This window comes from Tenrec ecaudatus, chromosome 16, assembly GCF_050624435.1.
Source record: "Tenrec ecaudatus isolate mTenEca1 chromosome 16, mTenEca1.hap1, whole genome shotgun sequence".
NCBI lineage: Eukaryota > Metazoa > Chordata > Mammalia > Afrosoricida > Tenrecidae > Tenrec > Tenrec ecaudatus.
In genome coordinates this window covers 77,373,031-77,393,510 of record NC_134545.1, presented here as the reverse complement: position 1 = coordinate 77,393,510, position 20,480 = coordinate 77,373,031, and the positions used below count along the sequence as shown (strand labels likewise).

The window sequence follows — 20,480 nt, the reverse complement described above, 5'->3', positions numbered from 1 at the left end:
CAGAAGAAGGGAAATGGGAATGAGTGGGAAAGAGTTTAGGGGACACTATCCCCTTGAACTGTAAGAGAGGATTAGGGATAGGCTTTTATGGGCAGAGAAGGGAAGCGTATCTATTGAAGTCGGTTAAGAAGCTGTTAAATTGGGACAAGGAGACTAGAGGTAATTAGATGGGGTTTGGGCACTTAGAAGGGTCATGGCACTGGTGCTGAAGGAGAAGGAAGATAATGTGCTTCATCAAGGCAAGTCCTTTTTTTAAAAAAATCATTTTATTGGGGGCTCGTACAACTCTTCTCACAATCCATCCATCCATTGTGTCCAGCATATTTGTACGTTTGTTGCCATCATCATTCTCAAAATATTTTCTTTCTACTTGAGGCCTTGGTGTCAGCTCTTCATTTTCCCCCACTCTCCCTCCATCATGAACCCTTGAAAATTTTTGAATTATTATTACTTTGTCATGTCTTACACTGTCCGATATCTCCCTTCACCCACTTTTCTGTTGGTCGTCCCCCAGTAAAGGCAAGTCCTTGAGAGGCGAGTAAGCACTGGTGGTTGCAGATGGGTGTTGAGAGTTTTCATTCTAAACCAATGTATCACCTTTGACTTAGAGGGCTCTTGAAAATAATTGCTGTAATTAACTATTTAGAAATGTTTAGAGAGAAACTAACATTCCTTATTTGTGTTTGGACAGATTTGCAGTTTTCATTCTCTGAGCTCCCGTGAGGCGGTTTTATTGGAGCTTGGTGGATTCTGAATACTAAGTGGCAGATCAGGCATTTCTTTAACCCACGCACTCAGGATAGCCGCATACGTAGACTGAATAAAAGTCTACAAACACCTGTAATTCCAATGGACTGAGTCTCGTTTTGGGTTCCAACTCTTTTGACTCCACTTCTGAAACTTCTTTCTTGCCTTTCACTCTCTGCATCCAGCATTCCAGCCTCCTTTGGATCCACTTCTCTGCCCAGGTTTCAGTGTGATCCACCTCATGGTAGAGGCTCCACGGAAAATGAGAGTTGGCTTTCACCAGCGGGAGTAAGTGAAAACCTGGGCAAAATGAGAGCCCCTGGAGTTCATTCACCAAGCTTTCTGAGCTGCTGGCTCTCTTGGCTACCCCCTCTTGGCCTGGTCCCCTTAATTGTCTACCTTTCAGGAACCCTATGCCTCATTTGTTATTTGTTTTTCTGTGATGCTCCCTGGATTCTTCCTTGGAAGTGCACCATGCTCCAAAATGATCTCACAGATTTCTACACCATCTTCTTATCCTTTCCCCAAGTCAGCACCCCCTCCCATAGGCCCTTCCTGTGGATCAACCTGATTGTTTTCCTAATGTGGAGACGGCTAGGGTGAGCCCTTCTCACCTGTTCTTTCTAGGATCACGTTTTCTTTTTTAACTCAAATGAATCCCTAATTCATGGATTTCTGATAGTATTACTGAGATCTTTTTGCTGAGGAATTAACCTTTCATTATTAAGTCATTCCACTTAGACAATTTTAACTATAGATCTGATCCTGACAGCTGGGAAGAAGAAATGGTTTTGTAACCTGGTTAATTGATTTCTTTGTCCCCAAGACTGGAAAGACAAACTGGTAAGAGCAAGAACTGTTGGAGAGTTTCGAATCTGTAATTTCCCCTCCCCCTGCAAGAGGAGTCACATAGCTCAGATGTGCCAGACACCAACAGAGGAAACCTATTTTGTCATCCAGGCTTCTAGTGCAGCCAACGGGCGTTGTGCGCAGTGGTTTTCCTTCAGCTGACTCTCTGCCTTTTGAATGTATGAATACATTAACAGCAAACTGACAGAGCAGAAAGACTAGGTGTGTCCAACAGAGAGAGGCTAACAAAGAACGATACTGAAAAGGGAATGTTAAGGAGAGGTTTTGGGTTCCTAACGTTGAGAACAGAGATTCAGCACTTGTAGCCCCTCGGATGTAGATATCAAATACCTTCCAAAGAGTCTCAGGGAAGGTTTCACTTCCTCTTCCTTGCCATTTGTAAGACAACCACAATTCATGGATTCTGAAATATGTCTGAGAAATTTTGTTACGTATTTAGAAACTATATTACTAACTGAAGTGTGCTTAGGTTATTCCTCAGGTAACACGGTGTTCTACTTCAAATTTGAAAAACAAAACTCACAAAGAATATTAGAAGCAATATTGTCCAATTTGTCTATTATTTGGTGCCTCCTGACCCAATTTATATACTAGGGTCATTGAGATCTCTAGCACTTTTAATAATTCCTTTTCAGTTATAAAATCATCTGGAATCTTTTTCATCTAGGATTTTTTTCAAATACTTTTACTGGGGGCTCTTAAATCTCTTATCACAATTCATACATTCCTCCAATGTGTCAGGCACATTTGCACATATGCCGCCATCATCATTTTCAAAGCATTCTCTTCCCACTTGAGCCTCTGATATCAGCTCCCCTTTTCTTCCCCTTCCCGCCCTAGCCTGCCCTCCCTCACGAACTCTTGATAATTTATAAATTATTTTCTATATCTTATAAGCATCATCCTCCATTGCCCCTCCCCCATTTTTTCCATTATTTATCCCCCTGGAGAGGGTTCTAGATTGATCCTTGTGATCGATTCCCCCTTTCTCTCCTCACCCTCCTTGAATCCTCCTTGTATCTCTACTCTTATTGTTGGCCCTGAGGGGTTTACCTATCCTGGATTCCCTGTGTTGCGGGCTCTTATCTGTAGCAGTGTGCATGCTCTGGTCTAATGATTTGTAAGGTAGAGTTGAAGTCATGATAGCGAGGTGAAGGAAGCACCAAAGCACCAAAGAACTAGTTGTGTGTTTCATCAGTGCTATACTGAACCCTGACTGGGTCATCTCTTCCCTGTGACCCCTCTGTGAGGATATGTCCAATTGTCTACAGATGGGCATTGGGTCTCTACTCCATGCCCCTCCTCACCCCATTCACCTTGGGGATGGTTTTGTTCTGGGTCTTAGATGCCTGATACCTGATCCCATTGACACCTCATGATCACATAGGCTGGTGTGCTTCTTTATCTAGGATTTAAGTCCTTTTCAAACTGCCTTTAGTAGTTTTTTTTCTAAACAACTTTTCCTGCTTCTCTTCTGAGCCCCATAAACTAATCAATCTGAAATATTTCTGTTCCCATCTTAATGTCTAATTTTTCCTACACCTATTTTCAAGACCTCACTCAGATGTCATCTCTTGTATAGAACTTTCCTTGGTCACTACTCTGTCTACAGTGAATCATACCAATACAGGTTTTTCCAGCTCACAAACAGGCATCTTTTTAAAATTGTGTGCCTTTCCTCCAGATCACATTTGAATGACAGCTATGGGCAAAACACAAAGCTAGTTACTAGGAATAAGATATGAAACTATGTATTCAAAAGTTAGTAGTGTTCTATGTAGATAAGACAAATACATAAATATGCAATGTTTCTACACTGATTGCCACATAATAGTTCTCAAATATTTGTCAAATTAAGAAAAATAATGTGTTGAATAAGTCAGATTCAAGTACTCAGGGGGGGAATTTCTATATACCCAGAATGATAAAATGTCATTTGAACTGGGCCTTGAAAAATGAGATTGTCCGTCAGAGATTGGCCAGAGGAGTAGAGATTGAAGAATAGAAATTGCCGAGAGAAATGAGAAATTGTATGATATGAATGGAGAGCATTTAGGTTGGTTAGATGGAACATATGTGTATGAAGGGAGCTATAGGAAAATTGGGTAAAATAGTATAGACTAAGATATAAGGTATGTCGATTGCCTGATTTGATTGATGATTTGAATTTGTAGTATATTTACTGTTATTCTGTACCCACTACAGTAACTATAGTTTTATCTTGGACTAGTCAAATCTGGTTGTGTGTCCACTTTATTTCATGGCTAAATCACACCATCATCTGTGTCATATCCCACTTTGAAAATCCTTAACAATGATTGTCTTGATTTATTTGTTCCTTGAAAGTTGTTTGAATTCAGCAATTAATTCAAAATGAATTGTTTGAACACCTTCTAACATAAGAATTTCTCCAAAGAAGGAATCACTCCTCTGAAAGGGAGAAGTTCCTCACAATTACAATATAGTTTTTTCCTCTGCGTCTGTGAATTTGCAAATAGATCAGACTTCTGTAGTGCTTGAGTCTGTGGAAGCTGACCGTTCTTTTTCAGGGAGGCTTATAAGGCGGTGTTTGAATTATTTAACTAGTGGACTAAGGAGCCAATACTGTCCTTTAAGGGGCCCTAGTTAGTGTTATCCAAAATGTATTCAGAAGAATATTTGCCTTATCAAATACTAGTCTCTTGGGAGGATCACTAAGAAAAGGTTGCGTATATAAATAATTTATCATTTAATGAGTATTTCCTTTTTACACGTTACATCACTTTTCTCCTTTAATTAATGGTTCTGTAGTCAAGAACACTTGGGAAACATTGATATATGAAGATTCTGAGAAGTTTTACAGTAAATCGATTTCTGTGGTGTTTAATCCAGAATTTTGTAGACCTGTTTTGGGGGTAACGTTTGTGAAGGCTTCTGTATGCATGCCTCTCGAGAGTTAGCATGCTAGTAACATCCTTTTCCTAGTTCCATGGAGCTTAACGTGTCCATGTACATGGCTACTGGGCAAAGCTGTCTAGACTGTGCTGCTGCATTGCCCGAGGCTATGAGTCTGCGCGCTAAAAGAGCTGATTACAGTGCCAGTTAAGAAAATGGTGTCAAACTTTTCTGTTAGTTTTGTTAGCAGTTCCAAGGCGAGTTTATGAAAGTGGCCGGAATGGAGAGAAGAGTGCTTAACCATTCGCTAGCAGGAATGCAATTTGACTTGTCCAGGAAACTGTCCTGAAGCCATGACTGGTGGCCATTGTTCAGTGTCTGGGTTTCATGAAGCGCTAACACAGTCACATGGCATGTAAGAAGTGCCTAGCACACTGGTGCAGTAATGCTGCTGATGTCTCCTTTCTTACACTTTGGGAGTGATGTGGAGTTTCAGCAGCGATGATGAGCCTTAGGTGATCCTGGTCACTGAGTTGATCAGGTGGCATCAGCTATTGAGCTGATTAAGCTCACCAACTGGGGCTCACACTCATTCTATTCCCATCCCTCTGGGAGGTGGCTCTCGGAATGATAGAAGGGCAGCTGTGGACATTTTGTGACACTAGTCTGTTTCTTTGGAAAGTCTTTGCTCATTCACAGAGTACTCACTAAGGCAGGGGTCCTCAAACTTTTCAAACAGGGGCCAGTTCACTGTCCCTCAGACCCGTTGGAGGGCCGGACTATAGTTTAAAAAAAAAAAAACTATGAACAAATTCCTATGCGCACTGCACATATCTTATTTTGAAGTAAAAAAACAAAACGGGGCAGAAACACCCAGTGGGATGGATAAATGTCCTCGGCAGGCCGCATGTGGCCCACGGCTGTCGTTTGAAGTCGCCTGCACTAAGGGGTAGGCATTGGGCAGGGCCATTGAGACCCACCCCCTATAAGGCACCTTCAACAAAGTTCACAGCAAAACCACATTGTCTTTCAGTACCATTTCCCCACAAAAATTTTGAGCTCACCCCCAGATATGTTTTCAATTATTGAGGAACCTAGAGTCAATGGAGAGAAAAAGACACATAAATAGTAAGTGACGTAAGGAGGCACAGGTACTATGAGACTAAAAGGACAAGATGTTTCTGAGAGAGTCAGGAAAACCTTTAGTTATAAGTGTAAGAGTTAATCAGCATTTAATTGATAGTGATTTTTTATTAAGTCAAACAGTGCATGGCGCTTCTGAGACTTTTTCTGGTGCAGTTTATACATACTCTGTTGCTGAACAGGGTGGCCCTATGAAACTGAATACAGAATGGTATGTTTGAATTATTCATTAGATTCTGAAGGCCTAAAGGGAACTCTGATCATGTGGTTTCTTGCATCAGGCAGGCTATGCAGCCTGGTGCAGAGGCAGGGATTTTCTTTGTGTTCCTGATCTGCTTCCCGAACTTGATGGTGTACTTGGAGCATCGTGAGAGAATTTCCCAGCATTGCTTTTGGTTCCCAATCTAGGAAGAATCCTGAGAACTTTGACAGTGCTCTCTGGGGTTGGTGTACCTAAGGACTGGAGGCATAGTTTGAGTTGAGAGTTGCACCTATTTGCCTTGAAGGACCAATGAAATTCTGACTAGAAGCCTCAGAGCTGCTAAGGGCACAGATGTCCTACCAAGGCCAAAGACTTACCCGCTATCAGGCTTCTTTCCACTGCCCACAGAAGGCACAAGGAGGGCATCTCCTCCTCCTCTCCAGGGGGTGAGAGCCCCAAACCAGTCGCCATGGAGTCAACTCCAACTCCTGGCCACCCTGTGTGTATCCGACTGCAACTGTATACCTTTAGAGATTTCACAGGCTTACTCTCCAAGCCTTTTTCCAAGGTGCCCCTGGTTGGGACTTCAGCGTCTATCCTTTGGGTTCGCATCTGAGTGCATGTGTACTGCTCAGGGCCCCCTGGTCCAGAGCCACAGTGGAGAATAATAAGTAGTGTCAAAACTCCTACAAGTTGGCTGATCTGTTTGTTAGGGAATTCTGTGGTAAAAATTAGGTTGAAATGAGATGCCAAATTATGAATGTACTTTGAAGAGTCCAAACCACAATTACTACTGTTGTGGCTGTTAGTTTTATTGGTTTAAAATAATAAGACAAACCCCTTATACCATGAAAGAGAGAGAGAGATGCTGCACAAACCACAAACTAGTGTATTTCTGATAGTGCTGTGCACCGTTAGTCACCCTGCGAGTCTGAGAAGCTTAAAATAGAAATTGCTGACAGCTGGGGTGGGTCTGAGTTCACTGCCACTAGAGCTGAGCTGTTGCAGCTGCGTGTCAGCGGACCTACACTGAGCTGACTCATCCTGACGGCCAGAGGGAGAGGGGCTGCTGCTTGCTGGGAAGAGCAGTGCTGGTGGTTCTGCACGACTGTTGTTCCGGTTCATGTAAGCTGGACGGGCTGGAGGACTGCGGAGAGAAAAATGGAGACTTTCTCTTGATTAGCTTGATTAGGAGCTTAACCCTTTAAAACTTTAAGGGTATTGATGTGGGTGTGTCAAAGAGAAAGGTAACCGTGGGTCACTGTGTGTGATGGGTGTTTAAGAACTTACACAGGTGAATTGGAGAAACATGAATTATAGGATAGTCTTCAAAATCATTTCATGACAATTATTTATAGCTAGATGAAGATCTAAGCACTGGATTATCATCTAAACTGAGAGATCCCAGAGCTGTAGGGAGGCTTGTTCACCTTAGGAAAGTTAAAGCCATTGGGTTTGGGTTAAAAACTGTTCTTAAACTCTATGTTTTCTTTTATCCTGTTACCAAGCATATAATTGTTAATGTTTTTATATTTAATTTTAGCATAACATCTTTTGAACTCTCAAAGAAGTTTCATTTTTAGGAAAGGATGTTATCTTACAGTCTTTGGCCTATTTTGGACATAGATACATAGATAGATAGATAGATAGATAGATAGATAGATAGATAGATAGATAGATAGATAGACAGATAGATAGCTGTCAAGTGGACTCATGGCAACTTTATGTACAACAGAAAAAAGAACCTGCTGCTCAGCTTGCCGCCCCCCGTGAGATTACACACACGTTGGAGTTCATCCTGCAGCTGTGTGCAGTCCCTCCATCTCTTGAGTTTCCTTCACCCTCACTGGCCTCATCCTCACCAAACTGGATGCCCTCCTCCAGCAGTCTTCCCAGTGACTCCAGACAATGTTTTATTGTAATCCATAAGGTTTTCACTCACTGATTTTTGGAAATAGATAGCCAGCCTTCTTCCTAGTTTATCTTTGTCAGGGAGTTCTGTTGAGACCTGTCATCAGGGATGACCCTGCTCCTCTGTATTGGAAACACTGGTGGCGAAGCTTGCAGATCACTGCAACACATAAGCTACTAGACTACGACAAACTGGCAGCATTCCTTTGCATAACTTTCCCCCATTACTTTACTTGATCTTATATCTAGCAATGACTTTTAGTTTTAACTAGAATCAAACTTCACTTTTAGAACAACTATAATCAGATATTTTATTTTTTATCCATAGCAAAATAGATTTGTCAAATTGATAGGGTTTATGCAGGCTAGTCAGGAAAACTTAAAATTTTATTTAAGAACTGTCTTGTGGGGAAGGGGGTAGGAGTCTTGGTTTTTGTCTTATTTGTTTCTCCTTAGCTGAAGAACTTGATAGTTTCAATTTTGGGAGCAATAAAAAAATCAATAAACTGGGTTTATTGTTGTTGTAAAAATAAACTAATTAATTAAAACTATCTTGAATTTAAATATATGCTTAACCATTTAAAACTAATTTCCATGGAGAGAACCCTTTTAGATCACTAGCAGAAGGTAAGTGGAAAACAGCAAGGTTGGAGTGAAGTTGCTGCAATAGCTTGTTCAATTAATCATTAATTTATTATATCTGATTTTGATACATCTTAAGAGTAAGATATAGGAAAATAATATCCAAAGTATGCATATGAATAGATATTATACAAGAAAAAGGTTTCATGGAAGTGATTTTGGAAATTCTTAGTTAAGTAACATTGGACCAGTATTCTTTCCTGTAGAACTTAAAAAAAAATTTTTATTGTAAATTAGGTGAAGACTGCAGAACTTATACTGCTGTGAATCTGCAAGAAAGGAATTATAGTCTATAATTTCCCCCAAACTGCATATCTGACCAACCAACCCGAGGCCCCTGGAAGCCTTGAAAAGGAAAACTAGTACTTTCAGAATTAACCGTTGATATTATTCTTATGATATTCTTAGCTTTCTTGAAGGCTGGTGTTAAAGACACTCTGCTATAAATGTAGTGTTTATACTATCAAACTTTGTACTTGGTTTTTGCCTTTGTCCTTAATAAAGTTTAACTTTGAAGATGAGCAATTATACAAAATAGATTGGTGATTTGAAAGATAAGTAGTCATGAAACAAGTGAAAGTAGGCTGAAAGTAGGCTTCACGATCCTTGTGAAAGTTTCCATAGGAATTCATGAGTTAAATAAAAACAGAAATTCTAAAGAGAAACCCGTTCGTATTTCTCTTTCTTTAAGCTTAGGGGCACAGCGTCACACTACGTGCAGTGTGGCAAACTAAACTCTTCAAGGGGAGCTCACAGACTGGATCAAGAGGAGATCACAGACTGGAATCCAGTTTTGTTCAGCTTGTACAGTGATTCAAAGTATTTGAATCAGTCCCCAATCTTTTTTTGCATAAAAATTGGAATTTCTAGACATTTAAAAAATGGAAAATTCTTAACTTGCATTTCAAAATGGTAATTACTCGCCAAAGCTGAGAAGTGCCTCCTTCTTTTAGTAGTGGTCTGGTAGCATCACACATTTCTTATAAGTACCGCGCGCTAACCGATTGCACCCCAGGAGCACCTGATCACACATTTCTAATACTAGTCTGGACCAGGAGGTATTTGGATTTGTGGGACCTCAGCTTTAAGGATATGGCTGAAGGACTGGGGGAGAGGGTGCCTCCCAAATGATTCAAAAGCATCTCTTCCTAAGTCATCTATACAAGCAAGTATTGACCAGATTGTCCTGGGGAGGGGCAGTGCTCAAGTCACACCAGGCTAATTTAAAGACATTTTTGCCGTGTGCAGGCAACTTCCCTGCACTGGTCTACAAGATGCTAAGGCGTTTACTACCGAGAATATAGCCTGTTTGACAACTTACTGCATTAGTGTTTTACACACGCACAGCGTTATCCTTGTTTATATAAACGTGTTGCTGGGGAAATTTAAGAGTCTCACGAGGAACCCTCAACAAGTTGGACTGAGCCAGTGGCTGCACTAGGCGGCTCACACATCGCAACCATTGATGCAGGCCTGGCAGCGCTTCATTCTGTTGTGCACAGGGTCACCGTGAGCTGGACCAACTCTATGGTCCCTAACAACAATGCAGCAACAAGAACTACTGGTTGTATCCATTTTCAAAAGTGATTTTTAATGAGTCAAAAGTAATTTCAAAGCAGCTGTTTTTATTTATTTTTACTGCACCCTTTCCCACAAATATTTGAGTTCACTTATAAAATAGAAACATAAACGTGTTTCAACAAAGGAATATCAACAATCCCTGGGTGAACAATCACTGATTTCAAGCTCTCCGATCTGAAAATAAACCTAAGATGGAGATTGTGCCTTGTGTGAGAGTAGGCTTACATTTCAGAGGGTAGCCAGAGTACAAACAGTACCACCATATTAGTTTTTGCTTAGCATGTAGAGTATGCTGATAGTGGCCTTTGTTAAAGTTTCTCTAATTCTGCAGAGGGATGAGCCCTGAGCAGCTGTTTTCCTGGTGGCAGCTGGGAATGTGGGTTTTGTGAATAGGGTTAATCAGCACTCTCCTGAGTCTTACTTCTTGTATTTTAACCTAATCTGTAATGCCAAGAAATAGGGAAATGGCACAGATTGTGTGGTATTTGATCTCTTGAGGTGAGGGTAGGAGACCCATTCAGAAGAGAAGCTGTCCTGAGAGCGGGAATGGTTGAGATCTTATGCAGAGTTCTTTTGAGCAGCAACCATGAGTAGGAATCGACTCCACAACTACCACCACCATACTTTAACGAGAACCAGCCCACTGGGATAATACACAGTAATCCTTTCCATTGGTCGAACAAAGTGATCCACAGTCAATCTCAGTGTTCACTACCCAAACTTTTGTTAAAAAGATTCTGCCTGTGGTGGATGAATCTAATCAACAACCACCACAGAAACCCCTTCAGTTTACAGGGAAGAAGAGAGAAAAGGATGGAAAGGACAGGCAAGATTTCTACAGGCAAGAAACAAACTGACTGTCCCCACCTCATAAAAACGTGCCACCACCAAGCCGGTTTGGGTTCTGGAGGTTTTAAATCTTTATGGGAAGAGAAAGCCTCACTTTTCTTCCAAAGAGCTGACTGGTGGAGTTGAACTGCTAATCTTGCATTTAGCAGCCCAGCACATAATGTACTACACCACCAGGGCCCCAAAGAGACCAAAGGAGCCACCACTCCTTGAGCAGAATTGTTAGAAGGAATACAGGAAGCAGGGCCTTCAGATTAATGAGTAGAGCCATAGTTTCCTTGTCTATCTCTGAGAGTTACATTTTCACCAATTTGGTTCTGGAGTGTGGAGCTGCCATTATGTGTGCCAGGGTATGGCACTATGTCCAAGCTTGAATGGGCAGGGCTGCCATGTCCAAGTGGCAAAAGAACCGGGTCCTTTTGGGGCTAAGAGAGTGGGGTTATCAATCAGATGGACTAGAGAATGTAGCCAACAAATCCAAGGGAGCAGAATTGTAATGCCAGAGAGCCTTCAAGCTAAACTGAAGCCCAGGACTTGGTGCTTCCATCCAGAATCCAGAAATGTGACCAGCATCTAGCAATGGTTCTTAACCTTCCTAATGTGGCGACCCTTTCATACAGTTCTCCATGTGGTGGTGACCCCGTATGTGGGCATATCTGCATGTGGGCAGACCTGCCTGGAGACGGATAAAGGAGCAGCGTCTTGGTTCCTAAGACCATTGGAAATATGGTCTTAAAGAACACAGGATTCTTTTTAGGCTTTGAGCGCTAATGTACTTCATTCTGCTGGGTTTTTACTTGCTTGGTGCCTGTTATCTTCCTAATTTCTCCCACTTGTAATGGAAATGTTTACTGTATGCCTATTTTACCATTGTAAATGCAGCTAAGTGCTGCATTGTGACCTATTGTAAACAGCCTACTATGGGTTAAAATGAATCGGTTTTAAAATAGAGGACCTCTCTCTAAACAACTGCCTTTAAAAAAAAGAAAAGTGGTTTCTGATGGCTTCGTGGTACATGTTTAGAGTGTTGTAGCTGTATGTAGACTCCCCATCTTTCTATTGAGAGGCATTGAATGCAGATTGCAATAATTTACATGAATATTGTTTGGGTGGTGCATGTTATAACATGCACAAATCAGTGGGTTTGTCTTTAGTCATCTTATTCTCATTTGGAGTTGATGAAAATGAAGTAAGGACCAAGTACACGACTTTTTTTCAGGTGCAAATTCGACCATGGAACCTAAGTGACAGTGACTTTGTAATGGATGGTTCTCAGCCTTTGGACCCCAGAAAAACTATCTTTGTTGGGGGAGTTCCACGACCCCTTCGAGCTGGTGAGTGGAAATAGTAACACCACAAAAAATAACAGCAAAATTCCCAATGCTTTTAGTCTGAAATATTTTTTAGTTTCTGGTCAACTACACACAACCTCCCAAAAGAAGGCTGTTATGTCAGTTTCACTGGACTGACTTTTTTATGATTAAATGCTGCCCCCCCCCCATGGTTTATTTACTTATGGTACAAGAGTGAATGTCATTAAACTGTTATGTTGAAAGGATGAAATTCATTTAGTGCTTTCCTATATAACCACATATTGAGGGGAAAAAAATCTGGCAATATGCCTTCTTCTGCCAGTTAGCCTTGTTATACAACCAAAAAAGAAGTAACGCCGTCAGAAGCTGTGTGCCTGCTCAGTGGTGAGCCAAGACACTACTGGAAATGGTGCCACTGCGAGTCACTGCTGTCTTCCCAAGTGAGATGGGTTCCCACTTTTCTTATGCACGTTGAGAAAAGAATTTTATAGGTGAACATCTTTATTATGACTTTATAGAAGCTGCCTTTAAAAAATAATTTAACCTTTTTTTAACATTCCTTTCTAATGATGACATAATTCTGCCTGCTGAGATTGGGCAGAATCTGAATTGACTTGGAGATTGAAGTGATATTAAACTAATGACTTCAATATTTACATCCCAAGACAAATCTAATACAGAGTGAGCCAGCTTCTTAATGATACTGTTATTGTCAGTAGGATACAATAAATTATTTCTAAGATCTAAGTTTTTTAAAGCACTTAAAATAACTGAGTGTTTTTTTTAAAGGAAGACGAAATAAGGTTACTGTTGCCATTGTGATTAAAATACAACATTTCCTCTGTGTTTTTTATAAGGAAATAGTTTATGAGTTGGCATCGACTTGATGGCAATTGAGTTTTCAGTTTGAGAGATTAGTTCTCCCTTAAAAATCATTAAAATAAAATTGTGCAAACAAATTATAAAATGTATCCTACACCTGTTTGGCCTTATGAGTTTGACTGCTTCTTAATTTTGAAAGTTTCTTAACAATTCTAACATACTTATTTGAATCCCACCTCCAGACTGTACCTAAAACATACCCCGTATATATTCCTGTGTAAGCTGAGTTTTTCAGCACCTTTTTAATGCAGTTTTTGTGATAAAATTAGGCGCCTCGGCTGATATTCGGGTCAGCTTATACTCGAGTGTATACGGTAGCTTTAAGCAACAACAACAACCAAAGCCCGCAGACCATGGCACCAGTGCTAACTCACAGCGACTGTAGGAAAGTGTAGCGCTGTCCCTGTGCCTTCCTGAGACTGGACTCTTTATGGGAGTGGAGCTCCGTTTGTCACAGAGAGCTGTGGTTTTGAACTACGGCCCAGTGTGTAACCATTATGTCACCAGATCTCCCCACAACATAGTTTAAAGGCTTACAAATACATTCATTAAAGAAATATATTCATAATTCCATTTTTAAGAACTTCAAATGTTATAATCATAACTGTTGAGTTAGTAATTTTACAGTATTATAGAGAGTAAAAAGAGCAGAAGAAGCAAGCAAAGCAGTGGAGATGCCCTTTTATCTACTATTGGAGAAAAAGTATAGAAAGGACTTAAGCAAACTTTTAGCAGCAAAACAAGATGAGGGCAGATGCAACACTGTCGCTGAACTACTTGTGCTTTTAAGCATTTTTTTTGGGGGGGGGTAAGGGTGTTGTGGAATATGCCTGACTTTTTTTTAAATTGCCTTTAGGAGTGGAAGTGAGAAAAAGTCCCTTTGATATTTTTTAAACTTCAAATACCTTCTACAGATATCCTCTGCTAGCCTTCAAGAGACTATGCATTTTGTGTAACTTATCTTTTCCTTGTTTCTCTGTTTCATAAACTTCCTGTTTCAACATGGATGCGGACGTAGACAGGCGTGTATCTTGTGATTTTAAAGAATGCTTTTAAAGGGAAACAAATCTGGTGACCCTAGAGGCCCTGGCCCATAAGAAATTATGATGTCCTTTTTTTTCCAACTGACTACAAATATAAATTTATCTCAATATAAGAGCCCCTCTCTTTTTTCCTAGATAGTAATCTGGGAAAGCATTACAAAAGAAAAAGTCCCACAATTGATCTAACAATTCTTAATAGAACTGGCTTTTAACCTTTTATGTCAATTTTTAACTTCCAGAGAAAACAGTTTATAAATGGAATTCTCTTTTGTACTATTCACCTTTTATTCTTCCTACTTCACTGTGTTAGAAAAATAGGGAAAGACCTTTGTATCATTTTCCTTCTGTGAGCTCCATAAAGACTCATATTTCTGCTGTTGTACAATCATAATGAACACGAATAAGACAGGAACCCCAAGAAGCTAAATTATATTCTTGAATGCTCTATGACTGCAAGATGCTATAATTTTTAAGACTAGAAAGCAACTCTCTTATCTAGTAGGAATGGGACTTTTTTGTTCCCTCCCTAGAAAAGTATATTTTTCATGAAGTTCTCTTTAGATTTTTTAACTAAGCTTTAAAAAAAATTTTTTTGCACTTATGTGGGACATAATCTAAAATCATTTGGTCTTGTGGAAAATGGCCCTCCCATAAATGTAGTTAGTTTCTAGGTGACTAAATCAATACATATTAGTGCCTTATTCTTTTAGTATCTATCTCAAAACTTCCAGATTGGAGCGCAGGTAATTTAGATGAAAAGTATTGGGTTTCCTTGTGTATATACTGAGCTTTGTGGACTGGTGTATGCTTTGGAATAGAAGGCTGTTTTTAAAGGAATTTACTTAGACTAGGCAACCTTAAATTGAATGCAGTACAGATCATTTGAACAATAATCCTTTCTTGGGCATACGTTATATTATGGGCACTGACTGAGAGTCCATCATGCCAACGTGAATGAACATCCCACTGTTTTAAACAGGCCATAACCTACAGAGAGTCGAACATATCAGGACAGAGGAAAACGAGAAATGCATTACTAGAATGCTAACTCAGAATTAACTGGAAGCTAAATTTTACTGTGTAACACAATGATTCTCAGGTTTGGTTGTTAAATACTTCAGAATATTTTTATTATTATTCCCTAGAAGTATTGTGGTCACAGAATTCTCAAACGCCCTGAAACTATTGTAGGCACTATATACAGAGTGATTCTGGAGCAGAGATGGGTAACCAAGCCAACAGGTTAGAGTTTAGATGTCCAGGTGAATTTTCACCCATCCTCAGTCAAAAACCATCCTCCACCTTGTCACAGTGATTGAAATGTTAACACTCAAGAGTTATTCCTGTGCAGTTTGTGAAGCTTTTTGTCTTGTTTTGTTTCTTTTCATCTTTGATATTTCCTCATTGTAATACAGGGGTCATTATCAGTGACAAATTATTCTAACTTCAGTCCTTATCCAGCCTAAAGAACTATACAAGCACAGCTGAACTTCAGGTGCTCCTTCTGGTCCTTTGGCAAACCTTCCTGTTGGAAAAAGAAAATCACAGATCTTCAAAAAAAAATAAATAAAAACCTAAAAATGGGGAAATATCTGTAAAAGCAATATGAGTTTATCCAAAGTTAGATCACTTGATTGTGATTTTCTCTAGGTCAAATAATACACATTCCCATTGTTTCTTGTCCTTCTCTCCCAATACTCCCATTAATGACAAGTTAAGAACCATTTGTCTGAAATCTTGGTGTTTTTCAAGTCTTGTTTCTCTCCGTTCCCCACACCCTTACACCCATCTCAGGCCTGGAAAGGCTGTAGGCAGACTCACCATGCCACCATGTGGCTCAATTTTTGTATTCTTCAGAGATTCAGTGCAGGGAAATGAACAAGTCTGCCCTGGCTGGTTCGGCTACTACTACCTCTAAGTACCACCGTATGTTGCCAAGTACTGTAAGCAACACATCTCCCTGCCTAGAAAATACAGACGTAGCCCTCCTGTGTCTGTAACACCTCTCTAGAATACACATGTCTTCACACTGAGAGGGAATAAATGCCAGGCATGAGAGTCATGAACAGACTACCAGGAAACATTGGGGGAGTGAAGCATCTGATTCCCACAGTCTCCTCTCGTTTGTTGTTGTTGTTAGGTTCCGAATCAGTGAACTGTGCACAAAAAAATGAAACACTGCAAGGTCCTGCGCCATCCTTATCATTGTTCCTATACCTGAGCCCATTGTTCCAGCCACTGTGTCCGTCTGTCTCATTGAGAGCTTGCTTCTTTTTCACTGCCCCTGCACGTTAGCAAGCATGATGTCCTTCCTCAGGGACCGGTCTCTCTTGACAATATGTCCAAAGTCTGTAAGACGAAGTCTTGCATCCTTCCTTCTCAGGAGCGCTCTGGCTGTACTTCTAAGACAGACAGGGCTGCCATCCCAGCAGGCATTCTCCAGCACCACACTTCCAATGCCTCCATTCTTGGTCATTCTTTTTATTCCGTGTCCAACTTTCACATGCATATGATGCAATGGAAAATATCTTGGCTTAGTATTTTTGATCCCAACTCGTCTCAGACATTTGATTTAAGGACTGCCTCAGTGACCAAGCTCTGAGACTCGTCAACGCCCAACTTTGATCAGGCTTGGAAAACCTTCATTGTGCTCTCTGATTGTAAGTATATGAACTGTTCTTCTGTTTCACCACTTCCTTCCAACAGTTTGTCAGATGAGGCCCAGCAAAACAGGTCATCCTTGAGTAATTGCTCACCTGCGTTTCTAGAGCCTACCATTTGCTTGCTAAACTGTGGGTCTCCATCTTTCCTAACCACTGCTCTGATCACTTCCCCATTCTTTTTCTCCTCTACTGATATGGAGGGCTTTTGAAAAGGAGTTGAAGCAAATATCCTGTGATCTAAGGCATATTTCCAGAGGATACACATCCTGAATACTTCTAAGGTCATTTGTTTTAAGATCTTCTGTCCTTTCCTCCTGGTCGCTCATGTGTGTTAAGAATGATCTCCTGACTTGTGACATAGGAAATAGAAGCATTGTAACAATATCCATGTTTTGTTTTGTGAAGCAATAGCAGGTAGAAATCATTTTATATCAAAATTCTCAACAGCAGAAACTTTTTTTTACCAAGACCAAAATTCATTTCAAGGATTGTCCCCAGTAAACTCAAGAGCTGTCATATTGACTTAATTGCATTGCTCGTTGGGGCTTTTCTAATGTTGGAGATTTTCTGATGTCAGTATATGTTTGTGTTCTCCTTTTCCCTTAAAACAAAGCAAAACCAAAAAACCCTAATCCACAGCTGATGTCCAACTGCTATAACTGAGCAGATAGGGTAAAATTAACATAAAGCCAAGTTAAGACTGAAATGAATTGGTGCTTATGGAGCAGAAACCAGGCCAACCTAATGTTTAAAAAAGATTTCTCAGTCAAATGAAAGCAGAACTAGACATTTGGGCCTCACTCTGTGCTCAACAGCATGCTCAGCACTCTCAGGTGTGTGGTAAATAGTGAACTTTTTTACTGTAGAGATGAGTTTCATTAAGTGAAAAAGCTAAGATTCAGGCACACATCCTAGAACTTCAGCAACTGCAGTGTCTTGCTAACAATCTGATTTCATTAAGTGAAGCAACCTATCAGATTGGGTTGTTCGTCTCATTTATTTGAAAATATGAAATTCTCAGTATTACAGAATGGAAGCACGGAAGCGTTTCCTCGACTTCAGATGTGTGAACCACCCTCCATGAGCCAACTCAGCAACTATGGTAACGGAGGAAGTCCCACCCTTCCTCCTGAAACCCAGGCTGTGTGGACGTTCTGAGAGTCCCGTACCTTTCCTATTGGCCTTGTCATTATTTGAACTTATCTCCACATAAAAGAAATGTGCCTGCTAAATTCACAATTTGGAAAGATGAATATGTTGATATTTTCCTCTGAAATTTTCATCTCTTCGCCCCCTAATTTGACTCTTGTAGTATCTCTCACTTAGATATTGATTTAGGCTGTCTTAAGATCTAATTAAATGATAGCAATGGGGACCTTAAGGTAGGCCACCATGGGGGAGCCATTATAATTCATCTTTGGTGGAAGGCAGACCACCAGCCTTGCAGTGAGAAGGCCAATGCCTACTGACAGTACCACCCTTTCACGTCTGGGTAAGTATCTAGGAGCAAATCCAAGGAATCATAATGGGTGTTCCTATTCAACTTCAGAAGCATAGTTACCACAACCAAAAATAATTCATTGTATTGCTATATGCTGCACATAACTGCAATGATCTTGTATTTCTGTTCAGTCTGTGCAACAGTGAAATGTATAGCAAAAGCCAACCTGTAGGTTAGGCATATGGGCTAGTCATGTTGCTAATTTCTCACCCATTTGGTGACCAGCAGGGAGCCTGGTGGTACTGTCAGGTAGGCATTGGCCTTCTCACTGAAAGGCTGGTGGTTCAAAGCACCAGTGGCTCCTTGGGAAAAAGCAGGCTACCTGCTCCTGCAAAGACTGCAGCCTCAGAAACCCTGTGTTGCTATGGTTGCTATGAATTAGAATCAACTCAATAGCCGTGGATTTTTTATTTTGTGATGACCGACAGATACTGTGAGCATTATCTAAGTAGAAAAGAAAAAAGAAGTGGTTTAAAGACTCCTGATTTCTTTGTGGGCTCTGTGTGGGCCTGTTCTTTCCTCCACCTGTCTGACATCCAGTATGCACCCGTGAGCATTGCCCAGATGGTCTCATCTTCCTTAAGTTAAATGTTCAAAACACGCTTCTGGAAGCTCACCTGTCCTTGCGCTTTTCCAAAGGATGGTCTGGACTGAAGATTCATGGTCATAGACTGATTGTGGTGTGGTGGTTGCTAGTTGCTGTCAAGTCAGTTCCCACTCATAGCAACTGTGTACTGCAGAATGAAACCTTACCTGGTCCCGTGCCAGCCTCAAAATGATTGTTATGTTTGATTCTATTAGTGAAGCCATCATGTCACTCCCTCTCATTGAAGGCCTTCTTTTCCACTGACCGTCTACGTTCCCAAGCTGATGTCCTTTTTCAATAGACTGGTGTCTTCTGTTGACACCCAGATTACATGAGGCAGCCTCGCATCCAAGGAACATTCTGGCTGTACTTCTTTCAAGAAAAAATTGTGTGTCCTTTTGGCAGTCCATGGTACTTTTAATACTCGTCACCAGCACCGTAATTCAAAGATGCCAATTCTTCGGTCTTCCTTAAAACATACTAAATCTAAGTCTGTGACTTAGTAGGTGGTTTTAGTACATGTTCCGAATAAGACAGAGAATTGATCCAGGACTCAAATTTTGTGAGCTTGGTTGTGATCACAACACATAGGCAAATCATGACATTTTTAGTTGGCTCCTGCCAGATCCGTGTTGCCAGATCTTTCTCTTGTTTTCTCCTCACCCTCAAATTGTTAGACTAGTAGCCTCTTTCTTTGTCCTCCTCTCCTCTCATCAGGATCTCATGTGAGACTGTCCTCTAGTCACTCATGAAGCTCATGCAGAGAGTCCTTTAAGAGGTCTCAAAGAGAAACTGAGAGGATCTCTGGTTGCCATAGTGGGTTGCATAATTAACTGCTAACCACAAGGTCAGCAATTCGAATCCACCAGCCACTCCATGGAGAAAGATAAGACTTTCTACTCCCATAAAGATACCCATAGGGACAGGTCTATGCTGCCCTATAGATTCACTGTGAGTCAGAATGGACTTAATTGCAGTGAGTTTGGTCATTTTCTGAAGAGTGATTGTACATTCTGGTATCTAGAGGTGGTTTTGCATCTTCATTGGGGATTTTAAAAAGTCTCACATTGGAAATATATAGGACTTGAGGGAGACATGCTCTGTTTTTATTAGTTACCTATGCCATACATCATGAACTAAATTAGTGTCATTTTAATGTTTTGATTTGTTTTTCTACTGTGTGGCTGCTTTTCTCAGTAATTAGAAGCTCTGATACTTGATAGACATTCCTCTGGTGTTCCATCTTAACATGGGTTTATTATGCAGAAATGGGTGTCAGTAAGGACGTAGTTGAGCAAAGGGCCAAATGCAAACTGCAGCTCTGTGACCACTGTTCACTTTTCTTCAAAGTTGATCTTAGAATTCACTTTTCTGAAGCTAAAATACAGATTGATATAGAAGTATTTATGGGAATCATTGCCTTTGGACAAAACTTTTTCCTTGGTCATCTGAATTTCTTCTAGCTTCTGAACACATTGCCTTTCACTTGAGTGAGGCTTCCTTGACTCTAATATCTGAGCTTCTGATGGCCAATAAAATGACACTATGTAGAGGCATAGTGGCGATGATGGATAACTTTGTTTTCATGAACGCCTAGGTGGGTGAGGGTTTCTTCTTGCTCCCTAAAGTACTACTAACTGTCAACATCAGCCATGAGCTAATCTTTCACACCC

At 40.6% G+C, this 20,480-nt stretch overlaps 1 protein-coding gene across 4 annotated transcripts in view; it reads left to right on the top strand.

Moving 5' to 3' along the window:
• Positions 1 to 20,480, top strand: part of CPEB3 (cytoplasmic polyadenylation element binding protein 3) — a 173,744-nt gene that overhangs the window by 115,543 nt on the left and 37,721 nt on the right. For all 4 annotated transcript variants that reach the window (XM_075534322.1, XM_075534321.1, XM_075534320.1 and 1 more), the window contains one exon: positions 12,039 to 12,153. In XM_075534322.1, coding sequence (XP_075390437.1) covers positions 12,039 to 12,153 — 115 coding nt within the window. The remainder of the gene's footprint in view (positions 1 to 12,038; positions 12,154 to 20,480) is intronic.